Source organism: Bemisia tabaci, chromosome 6, assembly GCF_918797505.1.
Source record: "Bemisia tabaci chromosome 6, PGI_BMITA_v3".
NCBI classification, from domain to species: Eukaryota; Metazoa; Arthropoda; class Insecta; order Hemiptera; family Aleyrodidae; genus Bemisia; species Bemisia tabaci.
In genome coordinates, this window is record NC_092798.1 from 54,071,582 (window position 1) to 54,090,716 (window position 19,135).

The following is a 19,135-nucleotide window of genomic DNA, read 5'->3' on the forward strand; positions in this document are numbered from 1 at the left end:
AAAAAATCGATTTTTCCAGTTTTATTTTGGTGAATTTCAAGTTCTGTAGGTGACCGAAAAATTCGGGCGTGCTGCAGTTCAAACAATGATAAGGATGGTTTGAATATCCCGCAGTCTTTTTTGGGCTAATGGCCTTGGCTTTGAATTTTGAGGTTATGTTTACCTACATCATCAAATGGGGCAAAAAGCCGTAGGTCCGATGGGGCAAAAAGCCGCATGTGGCCCTCGCTAAAATACCAGTAATACTCAATCTAATAACTAATACTACTAATACTAAATCTTTTACTACATATTTTACTAAATATTATTAACAATTACCAAAGATCCTAAAATGTAGGGTAGGTGGGGGCAAAAGGGCACACTTCCTCGTTACGGCCTTCTGTCGGCCGCCGCACCGTCGGCCGCCGCACCGCATTTAAATTTCGGAAGTGTGGTAAAATATCAAATGTAGACCATTAGGCACGAAATGGCACCCTTTTCCAGAATTTTGAAAGTATTTCCGAAATTTATAATCAAAATTCGTAAAAATTTCGGAAATGCTTTCAAAATTCTGGTAAGTGTGCCATTTTGTACCTTAGTGTCTATAGTTGATATTTCACTACATTTCCAAAATTTTTATGCAATACAGCGGCCGTCACCCCCACCTACCCAAACTCATTGCCTCTACAATGAGATTTTTTGGAGGTCTAAAAATTTTGTAAAAGAAGAGCCCAAGTTAGAACAGGGACTGAAGTGACAGCATTCCTATTCTCACGAATAAATAAGTATCTAAATAAATAATATTATACTCTGTTTATGGAGCCATGGGGTTATGATACATTGTCACATCATAAATTATAGTCTACATATGTACATAACAGACATATGTTGAGAATTTTTGTAGCCCAAATACAGATAATAAAACAAAATAAAATGGGTTAACAAGGCTAAAATATAATAACACAACCCGAGACATTTCGGAGCTATATAGCTCCTTTTTCAATCGACTAAAGCAATAAATAAAATATAAAAGCCTAAGCTGGGTCATTATAAAACTTTTTCAAGGAGTAATAAAGCCTACCCTGTAGGCTCTTTTTTAATTTCCCCAGGAGCACTATGCCTTCCTCTTCCTTAAGGTGTCGCTGTGTTTACTCCACTTTAGCTCGCTATGCACCGTTAAACCCAAGAGCTTTATCACACTTATAGTTAGTGGAAGTTTTAAAGTTTCACAGAAATTGACCTAAGACTCAGGCAACAATGAGTTTTGGAGACGATAGTCAATAATGGTGGACTTGGATTTATTGATGAAGAACCCATCGACCCTGAACCCTTAACTAGTTTGAGTAAACGCTTGTTCTGTTAAGGAGATGGCATTTGCATTGCTTCATACAGTGAAAGTAAATATTCAGTGTGCTTTTTTCCATAAATTTGCAGTTGAAAAATGTTTGTTTAATCTGTTTTCTTTTCAAAAATTCTCAGGTGGAACAAGTCCTGTGAGCTCTGATGGTGCTACAACTGCCCGAGCATCTAGCATTGTTCGAGATTTCCATCATAATGGAAATAATACGCTCAACAAAAACCATTTGGGAGGCCATAATAATATTGGCTATGATAGGTAAATTTTTAATCTCCATAGTTATTATTTTTTTTTATATAAAAAGGGAGCTCTGATACTGCGGTACAAAACCTGATACAAACTGATATAAAACCTGCGGATACTGAAAACACAAAATTTGTTCTAAAAGTTAGAAACTCATTTGGTTCTTAAAACGAAGATGTTAAATAGAGTAAGATTTTTACTGTACTGAAAAAGTACAGATACACTGTAAAAGCACAGCTTTTGAAAGGTCAAAACAGAAGTATGGAAAGCGCACAAAGTTTTCGTATGCTTTCAAGCAAATATGAAATTAAATTTTCATGACATTAAGAAAATGACTAGGTATATTAAAAGTAGGTATGCCATCTTGCATGATGCTATTCTGCTGTGTGAAAAAAAAACTTTTTATGAATATTCAAACGTTTCCAAATATCTCTCAATGTAATATTCAGAATAATATTTTTCAGAAAAGGCATGAATATTTTCTCTTGAAAATTTCAGGTTTAATACAAGGGCTTTCCCAACTTACTGAGACGGGGTCTGGAACTCTTGAACTGAGTTAGCTAAAATGCTGACTTTGGCTGCTTTTGCAAATACACCTCATTCAATATTGTTTGACACCAAGTTTACTGTACCTGATCAACAATTTGCAAAATTTAGGAAGGTTAAATAAACTGGAGTCAGTATTGCCCCCTATTGTTTTAAGTATGAACTTTTCCTCCTCGGAAAAGCTCTTCAAAAATTATTTTTCAAAACTCTGTGGTCTGAATAAAAACTTGAAAACACAAAACATGGCTTGCCAACGCTAATCAGGGGTCGTAAAACTGTGGGCGTGGATGTAAGATGGAGATTTGAATTGCCAGGCGACATGTTGAGACTTGCACGCTGAGTTCTGGGGTATAGCTTAGAATAGCGGCTGTTATAATACCGTGCAAAGATGCAATTAGGGGCCACCTGGGGCACGTTTGTAAACTCCAAGATGAGTCTAGTCGCAAGGTCATTAATGTCAGCTGATTTCACATGTTTTCCAGATGCGGCATGCTGTGCTTTTAAAAAAATCAATATTATTGAAAGATTCACAACTCTCCTTAGAATTGAAGTATTTTCTGTTCTCTTTGCAAACGCTCATTGCCACTGCTCAGTTATATCTCAGAAATAAAGCTTTTTTTTAAAGTAGGAAATGTAAATATTTTAGGAATAAAACTATTTTAAAAGCATAAACACCCATTTAAATGAGTGAGTTCACTCATTGAGTGTTGTTTTCATAGAACCTTGAGAGAAGCGAGCGCATTCAGCTCCTCACAAGACACGACACCTGAAGGGATGCGTGTAAGTTAGGCATCAGCACTCCATCCGCAGTTGGTTTATTTAAACATGGTGATGAAAATCACAGTACATACGATGTCTATTCTGAAGGCGGTAGTGTGGTCCTTGGTCTTCTTGTGTATGACTGTTTATGGATGTGCCAAAGCATCATATGATCATTAAAACCTTCCATGATAAAAAGGAAGTGATCGCTGTTTAACAAACTTCCATTTCGTTTTTGGCCTATGGATACATTTAGAATATTCTCTCTTTCCCTCTTTAACTTTCTTTGTCAAATGTATTTCAATTGATCCCATTATTTTAAACAATGTTTACTTTTCCAGGTCAAGTGATCATCCTGGTTCCCTGAATGGACATTTAAATGTTAGCGCTACCAATGAAAATGTTCTATTTAAAGAGAAAAAAGACTACTCGCAGATGGGTTTCAACTATCTGATAGACCGATCGCCTGTTGAGACCACAACGGAACTTTAGTGCCTACTATTTAGATTTTTTATTGTTGATTTTGATTGAATTAGTTGATTCTAAGCAACAAAAAACGTAGTACTTAATTGAGATTTCATCAACATTGATTTCTTAAAATTTTGACTCTTCTCTCAGCTGTCAACAAAAAACTGAATTTCGTGTGCATATAATTTCTAAAGTTTTTCTCTCCTCTATAGTGGTAAACTTTTTACCTAAGAACTAAAATTATGGTGCCTTTGGTCTGCCCTTTCAAAATGTTCTCATCTTTACTTATGGCCCGTCTGAGTAAAAAGTAAATGTCATAGCTTTGCCCCTGCATTTTTTTTTGGGAATCTTGAAGTTATAAGCTAACACTGTCTTTTTCTGCCGGGCTATCTGAAAATGATATTAATTTTATCTGCACAAGCAAATCTTGAGGACCTTAAAGTGAAATATGAGCACAATCATTCAAACCAAAAGCGAAAACAATTTTATGAGCTCTTTGTAAATGAAATTGGTTTTTGTGTTTTGGGGCTAAAATGGTAGGTCTCAAACCTTTGCGTTCAAAGGAATCAAAAGGTGGATGTCTCATATATGTAGCTCTGGAGGCTTCTGGACAAGAAACAATGTTTTGTCAGTGTTTTAAACGATTTTCCTGTTCATTTAAGGGTGCGGAAAATTATGCTATCATGGATATTGAAACAGAAGTAATTTTGAATTAGGGATGGAATGATCTGAATTACCCTCAGGCGTTTGACGTTGACAATTTTTCGATGGGTCAGAAGACAGAAAAGTGGATTTCGGTTTGATTAAGTTATTGTCATGGGTCAGGTCATATTATGTTTGGTTAAGTTTGGCCAAGAAAGAAGTTCTTATTTTGTGAAAAAAATAACGTGAGGAGTTAATTTATTTTGTTCAGCACGTGATTTCATTAAGCAATGATCCAGACATGGCTCCTTTAATTGGTCCCAACACTCTAGAAAAGCTGTAAAAACTTTGGTCTAGAGAGCTTCACAAGGAGAGACAAGACTCAGTTTGACTTTTCCAAGGAGAACACCTTTGACTCGATACCAATCACTATGTACCTTCCTAATCGAAGTCGGAAAAAATGATTGATAACATAGAAAAAAATTTGACGGGAAAATCAAAATCGACGGTGTCAGTCGGCAATCACATAACTCGCTTTGCGACGTCGCAGACTTCCTGTCATATTTTATATTTTAAACGGAGAACTACTCAACGGCAATTCTTTAAAACTGCCGTGGTTTTTCTTCTCAGTGCGAAGAAAATTCTGCAAAAACTTCAAGGAATGATGTCAATTTCTTCTCCTTTAAAACAATAACATAGAGACGGAGATTTTTAGACACTGCAAATGAGATATCTGATGTGGACGTATGCTGTCGAAATGTTTCTGATTGGTACCTATCCAAGACTCACTGTTTAAGAGGAAGATGACACATGCAGTTTGATAAATAAAATGTTCATTTTTGGATCAGGAACCTGAGCAGCTATCATCAACCTGACAATCAGCGTAAAGGCTGAAAGTTGACAAACATCCTAGAAGACAGCATCAAAGCTGCAATTTTTAATTCCGTAAGCCATGTATTCCCCGTAAACAATCACGATAACTTCATTTTTCTCACTCATAAAGTGAGGGAAAATGGGGCCTCAACTCTCTTGATTCAAGAATCCATCTTGTGAAACATTGAAGCTATATGGGACCCCACCTAATTTATTTCCTGTCAACTAACAGATTAAAATTAATATGCTCTTAATATTTCTCTTTTTAGTTTAACATTGTACCCTATTTATTTGGACCAGTTTAGCCCAAAAAACACATGAATCAATTTTATTTTCAATGAGCTCAATCGAATTTTTTCATTTTCAGCTTGAATGGCAGGGTTTACTTTTCACTTGAAGATCCTGAAAATTTGCACTTGCATTGTTCCTTCACTTACTTTTTACGTAGTCATAAATTGCTCTCATTAATTTTTACCATTTGATGAATTTTTGTATTCACCATGTGACTATTACGATCCACATGGAAAAGAGCTGTGGAATAACTGGAAATTTAAATTTTGGCAACAATGTTTAGATGAGTGCTCTTGAAAAACTTTTGGAATAAAAATATCAAACAGAAATCTATTTAAGGCTGCTTGAAGTTAGGAATAAAGAAAATAGAACTGTGATTGCTCAAAATGATGGAATTTAAATGTAGCTTTATGCCGTCTGTGGATGCCTCTTTTTTAACGAATATTTATATAGTTTTCCAGCATTGGAAAGATTTTTTGGTGAAACGTTGCTTTTCCAGAATCTTGATGGATGAGAGTACTGTGTGGGCAGAGAAATGAAGCCTATCAGCCACTAGTCACCGGTTTTGCTCTTGTTGGAGCAAAACAGTTTCTTTGCCAACACCAAACTTTCATTAGTTGTGATCCTCAAAAGTAAGGCAGAGCTCTACCAAAAAATCTTTTCTCTTTTTTAGCTTTTTATTCTTACTCTTCGGCAATAAGTTCTTGTTTATGGGAACAGTTACAAGTGAGGGTGGTAAAAGTTTGGTTTACTCCTTCAATATCACTAGATGGAAATTAGTTTATCAACAGTTTCATTTTTAAAATTCTACGATTCGACCAAGCAGAAAATTGGAATCGCTCTGATATTATTTAGATTCGTGTTCCATAGTTTGCCGAGGTGGATAAGAGCCATGAGTTAAGAGTTCACGACACAGAGAACCGCAGGGAATGGATCTATGGAATTGAGGGATTCCAGAACTGCAAAACCTTTAATTCATGGATGAGTGCTCATGTGAATCTATTGGCTTCGTTGGCACCAGTTAATTTTTGAATGTAAGAGGGTTTACATTAATTATGAGAGTCATGAACTGTGATAAATTTCCTTTGCTGGTACTTGAAGTGTCAACCGGCTACTTGATCTACGCGCCTTCCTTTTCAATTCTGGCGCTGTATCTCATTTTCAAGTCACTCTAAACCAGAGTTAATTTTATATTATGAATTTGAAAATCAAACACGGTTAGTCTGAGTAAAAGGTGGAGAAATGGTGCTGGGCTCACACCATTTCGCGGGGAAAACAAAGCCAAGAAATTCCAAAAATTGTTTTCCCTGCAAAATGGTGTGGACCCAGCACCGTTTCTTCACATTGTTACATACAGTTCGGGCCACTTCTTAGTGTTTTTTTTTTTCATCTGAGTAAGAGTAAATGAAATATCTGTACCGGCACAAGTTTCTTTTGGGAACTCTCCCGCCTTGCTTCAGCTAAAAATGTAAAGCTCTCCACAAATAAAATCGATTTTGGTATTTATAGCTCTCAAATTGCCTCAAAAACATTTGACCCTCTTGATTCAATGGAAAAATTAGGATATGCACACTGATTTCCATGTAATTTTGGACATAAAATCAATTGAGTGGGGTTTTGAATCGCTTAAGATCTTCATGGGCCCATAAAATGGCGGTTTTTCATATTTTTGCAGGGTTTTTGGACCCATTCTCTCCTTTTTTCGGCTATAGGAAGTGTGTTGTCATGGGTGTTGATTTATACGTAATATTGGACAAGGAATTGGATGCGCTTGGTCCTGAGTCACTGAGAGGCTTCCTCAGTGGAAAATCGATCGACGGTTGAGTGGGGTTCGAAGAGAGCTTTTCAATTTCATTATCATTACTGTTTGATTTTAGCACTGGATTTGCCCCAGCTTTCTTTGAAATGAGACCACGAGTATATAACAACACGATTCAACGACGATTTCAAAAGTCAATATCAGACTTTAATGCCTCAATACAACCCTAAAAATGAGTTTTTACCTAGAATTTTGTGAGAAAAGTGTAGGAGAAACATCCATTGAGGAACAGCAGTTGAAATCGTCCTTAATTTTTATCAATTTTCCTCTTCTAAAACATATATAAATACTTCTTCTACAACAAAATCTTTCTGTTTTCGTCGTGGTTTCTACGTCTATGTCTATTTAAGCCCAAAACTACTTTTTTATACTTAAGAGAATGAAAATTATCAGACTTGCTCTTTGCTTTCAACTGAGTGATTAGGTACAACTGATCTGATGATGAGGACACAGTGAGATCCTGTCAACCAGTGTAGGTCAGCATGTGCGCGCACTGATACCAATCTTCGTTGCTCATGATGAGATAAGCAATGCACACCTGTGCATGTGCAGTGGGCCAACAAGAGGATCATTAGAAGTCATGAGATCAATATAGGTTGTTTTGTTGTTATGAACTCAGTGGTCTCATTTCAAAGACAATTAGGGCAATAAATATAAATAGCCACTTTCATAGCGCAGCCTTGCACTCTGCGAAGCCCAATCGCCATTGTCCCCTACCCTCCCAGAGATCATTAGGCAATTGGCACCTCTTGATCTCCTCCTCCTCTCATGTTGCTAACCTTTCACAGGACGTCCTTGCTTTCCGGGAGGAACCGAATCAAAAACCTGCTTGCGCAAACGAATGTCCGCCATTCTTCGCACATGTCCATACCAGACCAACTGCTTGGACATGATATTGTGAACGATATCATTCTCCACGTACATCATCTCGCGCACTTTTTCATTGCGGATACGCTCTCTTTTCAAGATTCCAGCAGATCTCCGCCAAAAGCTCATCTCAGTTGCCCTAATAAGCATGTCTTCACTTCTTTTCTTCAGTTGCCAGACCGCACTCCTGTAAGTTATGATGCTTTTCACGATGACGTTGTAAATTTTTCTTTTAGTCTCCTTGGAGATACTCTGGTCCCAGTGAAATCCCATTTAGCATCGGAATAGCTTTTCCACCTTGCACATTCTGACCGTTGATAGCCCGATCTAAATTTCTGTCCTTAATTAACCAAACTAGGTCAAATTCAGCGTCAAAATCTTAACAATAATGATAATGAAATTGAAAAGCTCTCTTCGAACCTCACTCAACCGTCGATCGATTTTCCACTGAGGAAGCCTCTCAGTGACTCAGGACCAAGCGCATCCAATTCCTAGTCCAATTTTATGCACAATCAACACCTATGACAACACACTTTCAATAGCTGAATAAAGGAGAGAGTGGGTCTGAACAACCTCCAAAAGTATGAAAAACCGCCATTTTATGGGGCCATGAAGATCTGAAGCGATTCAAAACCCCACTCAATTGATTTTTCGTCCAAAATTACATGGTAATCAGTGTGCATATCTATTTTCTTCCATTGAATCGAGACAGTTAAAAGTTTTTGAGGCAATTTGGGGGCCAAAAATCCCAAAATCGATTTTATCTGTGAAGAGCTCCATTGAATATTTTCATTTTTGGCTAAAACAATGCAGGAGACACCCCACTACGAGATCCCGAAGGAAACTTGCGGTGGCAAAGAGATTTTATTTACTTTTACTCAGACATCCTGTGCAAAGTTTTGAGCCTTGTGAAGCAGTGATGAATATCTAAAACAACATAATGTACTCTATAACTATAATGAGTCTTGGTAAATGTGATTTCCACTTCTACACTACGTATATATAAAAAAAAGTCATGCCTTGAAATTTTTTTAAAAATAATTTAAAGAGAATTTACCATTCAACTGGACAGTGCAGTCAAAAATATCACTCTCCTTAAATTATTGGGAATAATCAATTTAATGAGCTTCTCATGTGATGACTATCTATCTTTAGGGAATATCTTTGAAATGGCGTTTTGTATCATTCGTAAAAGGTGTGCTTCGCATCTTACTCCTCATAGAGTCTTTCAGGCCTTCTCAAAATAGAGGTTTCCCAGTATTATAAAGATCATCCCTGTATTGTTTCCCTGTATGTGTTTGCAGAATGATTTTTATCAACAGACGTCATGTCAGTGGTTGAATGCAAGCTTGAGCTCCAGAGGTCGAGTTTTACCTTTAATCTTGATAACCTAAGAAAAATTAAAGAAATCATTGAAGCTTGTGATTGTCAAAGTATAGGTGCCAGTCACACTCTCAGTGTCGGTCCCATGATATTATTGTATTTTTATATCATATCGTAAGTGTTGACATTTTTGAGTGCCGAAAAAGGAAGATGGATAAAATAGAGAGAATTTATTGGTCCAACTAGTTGTATTATAAATTTTTTTAAAAAAAACGCTCAAATGTAAAATAGTGTTTTATGGTAAGAGCATATAAATGATAGATATATAATTGTATCATTCTGTAGATAGTCTAGTTCAATAAATTGAGTCTCTTTGCAATGAGTGATTGTCACTATTTAGTAGCCAAAAGTTTTTTGCTTCTAATTGTACATTGTTGTATAGGTTCTGAATATATCATGTGTAAAGGGTTGCACAAGAAAAAGTTTTTATTTTTCTAAGAAAAACAAAACACTCTATTAGTGCCAATCCATCTAGAATCAGTTCAAGTTAGTGTAGGGATTATATACGACAAATTCTGCCAACTGAGGGAAAAAATTAATAACAAGCTGATTATCGGCATAGTGAGTCTTTTAGGCCTCGTGTGTTCCCCAAAAAAAGTCCTCATCAATAGCGTGAAGGCTTTGGGGGTTCTCTTTTTGGGAGGGGGAGGGGTTAAGTCACTCAAAATTGGTTTTCCAGTCATACCTTGAGAACGGTTGCTCTTATCACTACATATAGCACTATTTTCTGAATCCTCATAAAATTTTGGAGGGAATTTTCGAGAGCCCCCAGTGCCCCCCAAAATTGCAAAAACATCATTCCAAGGCATATTTTTGACAATTTTTCTGCAGGAAAAGTTCGCTTGCGGCTGTTCATCGACAAACACTGCTTCATGTCACTCTTAACTGTTGGTACGATTTACTGTCTGCTCATTAACTACAACTATCTGCTTGTGCCACCAGGCAAGATCGTAGGTGTATAACACTTTGCCAGCAGAAAAATGGGGTTGGCGCAAAGACTCGAAACTTCCTTCAACTTCAATCAACCATTATTTCAGCTCCTCAAAACATTTTAGATTCAATTTTTTGATCTGAAAAGTTGTGGCGGTGTAATTGCAGATGCCGTATAACAGGCCTTAAATGCTCCAAGTGTGCATCACTTGTAAGGGCAACTCATGTGAAAACTGCAGAATCCCAGACTTGGATGATGAGGACGATGATGTCGATGATGATCTCCTTGAAGTAGAAGAACTATCAAGATTGATGAAGGAAGTCGACTAGTTGCACCGAGTATTATTCAGTTGTCGTACGCCACCCCGCTATCATCAACGTCCGACAGCCTGCCGAAATTACCAGTCTTAGAGGGCCCATCCTCAAACCAATCGACCTCCAAGAAGAGACGAATATCATCCCGACTTACAAGAGGGGGGACATTCAAAAGGGGGGGGGGCGTCGAGGCGAGGGGGAGAAAATTTGTTCTACCAAGATTATACCCCATGGTTTCCTAAATTCATAATCTGCGCTCACTACTTATCTTGTCTTACTCATTACTTTTGGCAGGGGGCATTCAAGGGGGGAGGCCTTCACTTCTTAGGTGCTTACCCCCTCCCTCTCCCTCAGTTTATTTCTCCACTTGGCCTGTACTTTAAATCTGAATCATTTTCTTAGAGCAGAGCTTCAAGCCCACATGATGAGTCTCGAGAAACAAGGTTAAACACACCCTCTTCATGAGTACTTTTCATTACAATGTTCGGGAATTCTCTCTCCCCACCCTCCCTCCTCCAAAACTTTGGCACGATGGTTGTAGTTAATGAGCTAACAGTAAATCGTACCAACAGTTAAGAGTGATATGAAGCAGTGTTTGTCGATGAACAGTTGCAAGAGAACTTTTCCTGCAGAAAAATTGTCAAAAATATGAATGATGTTTTTGCAATTTTGGGGGGCACTGGGGGGGCTCCGGAAAATTGATAGTGTGGCATGTCCCTCCAAAATTTTACGAGGATTCAGAAAATGGTGCTATACGTAGTGATAAGAGCAACCGTTCTCAAGGTATGACGGGAAAACCGACTTTGGGGGACTTAGCCCCTCTCCCCTCCCAAAAAAGGAACCCCCAAAGCCGTCACGCTATCAATGAGGACTTTTTTCGGGGAACACAGGGGGCCTGAAAGACTCACTATGCCGAAAATCAGCTTGTTATTAATATTTCACTTAAATTTTGCATAATTCCTGGACTAAGTCGTATTTGCTTGATTCAAATTGAAACATTTATTTAGTATTTCACATGATAACTCCTCTCTTTTGTTTTTTTAAATGCGTAGGCACTTCTTCCTTTTTTTAGTCATGGAAAAGTGAGGTGCACTACATTTTAATGAAAGCCTTTAAGGTGACGACAGTCATTTTTTTTTCATGTTACTGCTTATCCTCAGTGAAACCCCTGGAGTAAACTTCCAGTGGTTATTTTCATTTCCTTTTTCCTTCAATCAGTATGATGCTGGTTTTTTTACCTTGTACCTCACTTCTACCACATTCTGCTTTACTCTAAGTTTTAATTTATGGATGATCTTCCTTTTTTCTTTTGACGAAATTCCTTCTTTTTTCTTGCGATTTTGAAGCTGATTGAAAGCAGACTTTTACGTTACTTGGCCGATGAAACAAAAATTTCATAAGATTGATCAAAGATTTCATCATGATTGTTAGCTCTAGAAAATCTATTGAGTTAGATACTACTATTGATTTGAATTTGAAACGAAGCACCAGTCTTTAAAAATGTGAATTTCTCAAATTTTTGTTTTTCCTTTATTATCTTTTTCTCGTTTTGTCAAATATTTACTCTAATATTTTTTTGCTATTTTTGTACTTAGTATAAATCATTCATGTGCCTGTTTAGTCTCTTATGTCCTCAAATCGAGAAATTTAAGCAATAGCTTCGTTATAACCAAAATACATAATTTTTCATTGAGTTTAAAATTAATTCAAACCTAAACCTCGTGGAAAAAAAAGGTTGCTGAAGTAACAAGTCGAGAGTAACGAGTCTTCGATTCTTCGACAGGTCTGGCGAAAAATCGGCGCGACATCTCTTAATTGTTGTTCCAGACACTCGGGCTGTTGAAGTAACATCCTAGCTACATTGGATTAACAACTGTAGCGTTCATATCAACACTCAAGAGTTGTCCCGCAGATTTTTAACATCCGGGATGTTACTTGGGCAACTTTTTTTCCGTGTACACTTCTACTAATCCTCTTGGCAAAAAGCGTAGGTACTTAAATGAACAAAAATGATGCTAAGCTAGTGATATTACTGTAATTTTTCCTAAATGTAAAGAGATGTGAGATATGCTCGTCTCTGATGTTGTTGTAACCTTTAGGAATCGTTTTAACTTTTCCTAAAGGAGGTCATCAAATTTTTTGCATGGAGTGGATTTGGACTAAAAATGTTATCATAACTCTCAAAAAAAAAAAAAAAAAAAAAAAAAAAAAAAAAATGCAAATTCGTATGGAAATGTTGGTCACGTCTTTTTCCTCTTTAATACAGGACTCTTTCTTTGCATTGAAAATAATAACCAATAAAGTATAATATGAATCGGTCAGTTACAAAAGGGCTCAAGCGCCAAAAATGAGAATTCGAGAAAAATGGTAATAACCGGTTTTACTTGACCCCTTATAAATCTCAGAGCTTTAAAATAATAAAGCTATGAATTAATTAATCACATTATTAATTAATCTGCAATTTAAAACAGGTTGGTTCATACAGTTTCTACTGTTTTTCTGGTATTTTTATATTTGATGCTTGGGCCCTTTTGTAACTGACAGATTTATATTTTTTCTCATCAAAATCTCACAAGGAACCAAGGACCATATCAAAGGTTTTTGAAAAGTCCAAAATGAACTTTTCAAAGAGAAAGAAGCATTAAAAATCAATGAATTGAAACTTCCCGCTTCCAAAAAGCCCAGCTTCAACACAGGTCCAATTAGCCACCGGAAACAGATTAATCCGTCTAGTGAGTAAGCATAATTTTCCCTCTGAAAATCTCCTTTCTCCTTTGATGCACAATTCATACGAAATTACCTTGAAAAATTTAGCTCACTGAAATGATGATTTAATTACAATGTAAATTGAAATACACTTTGTGGTCAGCCTTACTTAAGTAGACTTTAATTTTTTGGCTTGCACTAAGTTTGCATTGATCATTAGCTTAGATGTTTATGAACTGCAATAGCAAATTTTTGATAAGTCTACTAGATTTTATTTGAAAGTTTGATGAAAAATCATGCGTTAAAATGACTAATTTTTGACCATGTCTAGTAGTCCAACTATAGTAAGATGAAATTTTAATTACCTTTGTGTGACCTAGGAGGATGTTTATTGCAGTGCCCAGTTCTTGATATATGAGTTGCATGTCTCTAGTTACGTTTTTAAATTTTATAAAGAAACTAAGTATTAGACTAAATATCAAATTGTTACCATGAGTTAAACTTAATGTTATTTTTCTGACAATGAAGTGAAGTCATGCATAGTCGCCATTCTTTGTACATTTTTTAAATGTTATATTTGTAGTTTTTTGTAAGTACTACTTTGTGTCTTCTGTTGATTTGTATTATGATTTGTAAAAGGTATTGATTGTAATTTTTTTTTCTTAAATAATTTTGTCCGTAATTAAATTTGTTGAATTTTTTCGAATACTAACAAAAGAGTATTCATTTGACAACAATGTCAGTGTCAGCTGATAAAATGTATATTTTCTCATAAGAGGGTAATAAAAGTTTTCAGTCTGTGTTTGAAATCTACCGAGAATTGTTTTGGTACTTATTTATAATTACTACGTAATTATATATTTTTCTTATTAAAAACTAAGAAAAACATGGTGACCTCGACGTGATCTTCATCTGCGCAATTTAGAAGACGTCATTGAAAATTAAAAGTTTTCACAAAAGTGGAATATACGGCGGAATTGAAAAGATAATTATCATCTTGTAGTTAAGACATGCAGTGATGGCTCGATCTCCGTGTCAATACCAAGTATTTGTTGTGATCGATTGATCTCCTTACACCTCTGTTATTAAAAATCGTGCAGTAATCGACCAATTTCCACGATTCAATTTGGAAATATCACACAGTAATTCGGCCTAACAATGCAAAAAGCGAAAAAAGCCAGCCTTTTGGCAACAAAACTTCATCTTAACTATCAGCTGTCAGGCCTTGAGAACTTCGTAGCACAAGAAAACGTTCAGTAACATGACGAACTTAAACATTCGTTATGAGGAAAAATTTGGGATTTTCTTTTTGGTGCGGAAGGAAATCATCCAAAATGTATGATGTATTTATACTTTTCATAATCCTCTTGAATAGAGATGAAAGACTTGAGAAATTCGTTGTGAGAAAAAGTGAAGACATTTAAATAGGTATTTAAAGATTAAATTAAGAGCCGAAAGACTGTGGAAGACTATAAATACTGCTGAAATAAGGAGATAAAAGAGAAGTGTTGACAAATGAGTCTGAGTTCCGTGGATTACATAATGAAAATGTTCAAGTAAAGTTCAAGTAAAGTTCAAGAAGTACCTATTAAAATTCCCGTATTGGCGATTAGTAGTATTGAAAGCTATTTTTATTTCTAGTTGGAGATAAGTGGCAACTCTGGATAAGAAAGAACGTAAATAAGATTTTACACTAGGTGTAGAAGCAAGACAGACTAAATTATCTGATATTATCAGAAATATCATTATGATCTCAAGTTAATATCAATGTGCAAAATAGATGGTTTGGTGTTTCTGTTTCTGTTGTCATCTTATTTCAGGCAACATACTATCGACTAAAAGCTAAAAATACTGGAACTAAACCGAGCCTATCCATATTCTCTGCTGTCCCGTCCGTCCTATGTTTTCTCTAAGAGCAACAATTTTGTTCGGCCAGGAATAATTACTCAAGAAGAATAAAAAATCATCCCCTGTGATCGCTTACCCAAATCAAAAGATCAGAGTATAATTTAATTGAATGCTACACCCTTTTGACAACAATCATTCTGTCAATGCTTATCCGAATCAAACAAATCAGTATTCAACCGTACACTGCACTTTTTTTCCCTTGCCTTTGTTTTTATCCAATGGTTTTTCATATGGTTAAGGTCTTTAATGAGGCAGTATTTCTTGTGGATAATGAAGTTCATAAAAATCTAATTCCATGCAGTGATCGATTTGATCTCCGTGGGATAACAATTCCATGCAGTGATCGATTTGATCACCGTGGGCTAATAATTCCATGCAGTGATCGTTTTGATCTCCGTGGAACTAAATCGGTTCTGAAACAATGGACTGTTCAACTGCATGGGACGCCCGTAAGACAGTGACATTTTAACTGCAGGGGACGCCCGTAAGACAGTGACATTTCAACTGCAGGGGACGCCCGTAAGACAGTGACATTGTATGCATATAGCAGCACAAAAATTGCATAATCACCATAGGTATATAATTCCGTAAACCTTTTCTTTGCGTCAAAATTCAGCGCGAACCGCCGGGCCGATCCGTGCGCGGGTGGTACCGGCTCGACCGTTCCGGTCCCCCGACGGCGGGAAAAATATAGGGATCGGCCGGCGTTCTCGGCCCCCCTCGCCCCCTCGGGAAAAACGGTTGTCCCGTTGGTCCCGTCGGGAGATGCGCGGTTTTTCCTTTTTCCCGTCCTATTTTTCTTCGGTCTGATGACTCGGCTGCCCGGTTCGTTCGTTTCCCTGGAAATGGCCGTGGATGATGGATTTACTGAGGAAGCGTAGTGCACCGTCGACCGTCGTTGTCTCCCAATTTTTTTGTCTTCAGTCAAGGAGAATCCGTGTTCAAAGCGTGGGCGTCCTGCGAGGCGTGGGCATGTTTTTCGCAACCTCTCCTTGCGGCGCATCGAGCGGCGTGGCGAAATGCGACTGGTGCGTGATTTAGGTACCGTATTCGTTTCGACGGAGCATTTACGATGTTAATGAAAGAGATTTTTATAAATTTATTATATTGAGATATATAAATACTGAAGCTTAATATTGAAGAAATGATTTAAGAACGGAAATTTTGAAACACCGCAATGGAGATACGTGGTTTCGCACTTCAGGCGGTGCGATACGGACATCCATCAAGTTTAAAAAAATGCATCAAGTCCCCGTCACCGCCGACCAACGCGTTTGTTGATCGAATCAACTACAGGTATTATGCGTAGGAGGTCAAAACGCCTTCAATTTTTTGAACGCAATACGGACATCCGTCGAGGTTGTATAGTTGTATCAAGGCGCCGTAGCAAACGCGTCCCATTGTTTATCGTTACATACGAATATAAGTTGAGAGATGCCGAGTCATAATGCCTTCAATTTAATACATACATATTTTTGGGCAAAATGAGAGCCGACGTTTCTTTTTTTGCGACGTTGCAGACTTCCTTAGAAATCTTACTTTTCTTTCGAGAAGCTGGTCAACATAAAACTTAAATTCTCCATGATTTTTCGTATTCGATAGCAGAAGATTTGGTTCAAAATTTAAAGTCGTAAATTTGGATTGTTTCTCATGGAATAGATGAATTAAGAACGGAAATTTTGAAACACCGCAATGGAGATACGTGGTTTCGCACTTCAGTCGGTGCGATACGGATATCTATCAAGTTTAAAAAAATGCATAAAGTCCCCGTCACCGCCGACCAACGCGTTTGTCGATCGAATCAACTACAGGTATTATGCGTAGGAGGTCAAAACGCCTTCAGTTTTTGAACGCAATACGGACATCCGTCGAGGTTGTATAGTTGTATCAAGGCGCCGTAGCAAACGCGTCCCATTGTAAATCGTTACATACGAATATGAAATGAGAGAGGCCAGTCATAATGCCTTCAATTTTATACAAACATATTTTTGGGCAAAATGAGAGACGATGGTTTCTCCTTTTGCGACGTTGCAGACTTCCTTAGAAATTTTTATTTTCCTTTCGAGAAGCTGGTTAACATAAAACTGAAATTCTCCATGAGTTTTCGTATTCGATAACAGAAGATTTGGTTAGGGCAAGGGAGTTAGATCGATTTAAGGTCGGTTAGATCGACTCCCGCGCTTCGGGGGGAGGTTAAGTTAGGTAAGGCTCCAGTTAGGCCGATTGTTCCTCTTGAAAATCTCAGAAATTGAGCTCCGGCTTGAAATCGAGTGACCTGCGGTTTTTCGCCCCCACTGAAAGGACAATTTTTCTCTCTTTTTCCCGAAATTTTTGTGACGTAGTCGGGGATTTTTCCGAAAAATGGCCGATTCGACGGCCAAGGAGTGGCCGGACGGGGAAATCGATAAGGGCCGAAAATGTCGGGTTGGAAAAGACGCACAGGATACCGGTGGTCCGGTGGCGACCGGAGCGGTCGGTCGGCCGGCAGAGTCGAAAAACGGAGCCGGAAAGGGGAAATTCGATTTTTTTTTTTTTTTTTTTTTTCTTATTTTTTTTCCGCCCACAAACATTAGTCTCGTAATCATTTTTCGCTCTTCCTCATCCCGTGTGTCCGTCGTTGGATGAAAACGAAGAAACCGATGCGCTTCGGATTCCTCGAGGACGGCTCGACGAGCCCGATTCCCCATAAGAGCCCGTGTATTCGTGGCTCGTCGGGGAGTGGAGCTACGAGAAAAGTGCTTGGGATAAAAAGTGTCTATTTTGGACCGGAGAGTTCGGATCCGGAGCCGGAAGCCCGGGCGACGAGCGCTGCGAAAGTTAGATCGGGAAATTCGCGAATTTCGAGGAGGCCGTTTCCGGAAAAGTCGAACCCGCCGGGACGAGGGCGCGCTTCCGGCTCCGAGTAGCTCTCGTCGGGAGTCGCCGAAAAGGTGGTACGGAGTTTTCCCGTCCGACGCGTTTCTCGGCCTCTAACGGGGGTCGGTACGTTCGGGCGAATTTCGGAAAATCGCCGATTCACCCCCGGAAAAGTGCCCGGACGGGGAAATCGCTCAGGATCAAAAATGCCGGGCTCGGCGAGCCGCTCCGGGTGCCGCGGGTCCGAAGGCGATTGGAGCCGCCGGCCGGGCACCGGAGCCGAAAAACCGATCTCGAAAAACCGGAAGCGGGACGGGTGTCTATTAGCTCCCGAGTCCACGCTCCGAGCGAGAAAACGCGAAAAAACCTCCGCACAATCCCGTCGAATCCCGAAAATCGGTCGGATCCGAATTTTTTTTCGCGGAGGTCGTAGACAGACCCCGATTTTACCTGTTAAAAAAAAAAAAAAAAAAAAAAAAAAAAAAAAAAAAAAAAAATACGAGTGGCGCCGGCCCCTCCCGGGCCGCGTAGGTGCGTTTCCGGGTCGAGCGGGGTCGGTCCCGGGTGTCGCGCCTTCATTTCCGGTCGACACCGCACGCCGGAGTCGACTTCCGGTACGTTGCCCCGTCATTTCCGGTCGATACCCGACGCCTCAACCGACTCCCGGTACGTCGACCCTTCATTTCCGGCCGGTGCCGCACACTAGAGTCGACTTCCGGTAGGTCGCCACTTCGTTTCCGGTCGATACCTTACGCTAGAACCCACATCCGGTACGTCGCCCCTTCATTTCCGGTCAATACTCAACGCCTAAACCGACTTCCGGTTCGTCGCGCATTCATTTCCGGTCTATACCGCACGCCAGAATCCACTTCCGGTACTTCGCCCCTTCGTTTCCGGTCGATACCGCACCCTGAGGTCCACTTCCGGTACGTCGCCCCTTCATTTCCGGTCGATACCGCACGCTAGAGTCGACTTCCGGTAGGTCGCCACTTCATTTCCGGTCGGTACCGCACGCTAGAGTCGACTTCCGGTACGTCGCCCCTTCATTTCCGGTCGATACCGCACCCTACGGTACCTAACCAGCCGGTAACCTAGCCAGCCGGTTAAGTTCCGAACTTAACTCCTGGTACAAGTTCCGAACCTAACCGGCCGGTTAAGTTCCGAACTTAACTCCTGGTACAAGTTCCGAACCT

The 19,135-nt window shown here is 38.9% G+C and overlaps 1 protein-coding gene across 1 annotated transcript in view; it reads left to right on the forward strand.

Moving 5' to 3' along the window:
* Positions 1-13,998, forward strand: part of Cad99C (cadherin 99C) — a 138,449-nt gene extending 124,451 nt beyond the window's left edge. The window contains 2 exon segments of the mRNA XM_072301979.1: positions 1,459-1,594; positions 3,226-13,998. Coding sequence (XP_072158080.1) covers positions 1,459-1,594; positions 3,226-3,376 — 287 coding nt within the window. The 3' untranslated portion in view covers positions 3,377-13,998.
* Positions 13,999-19,135: the final 5,137 nt, after the last annotated feature.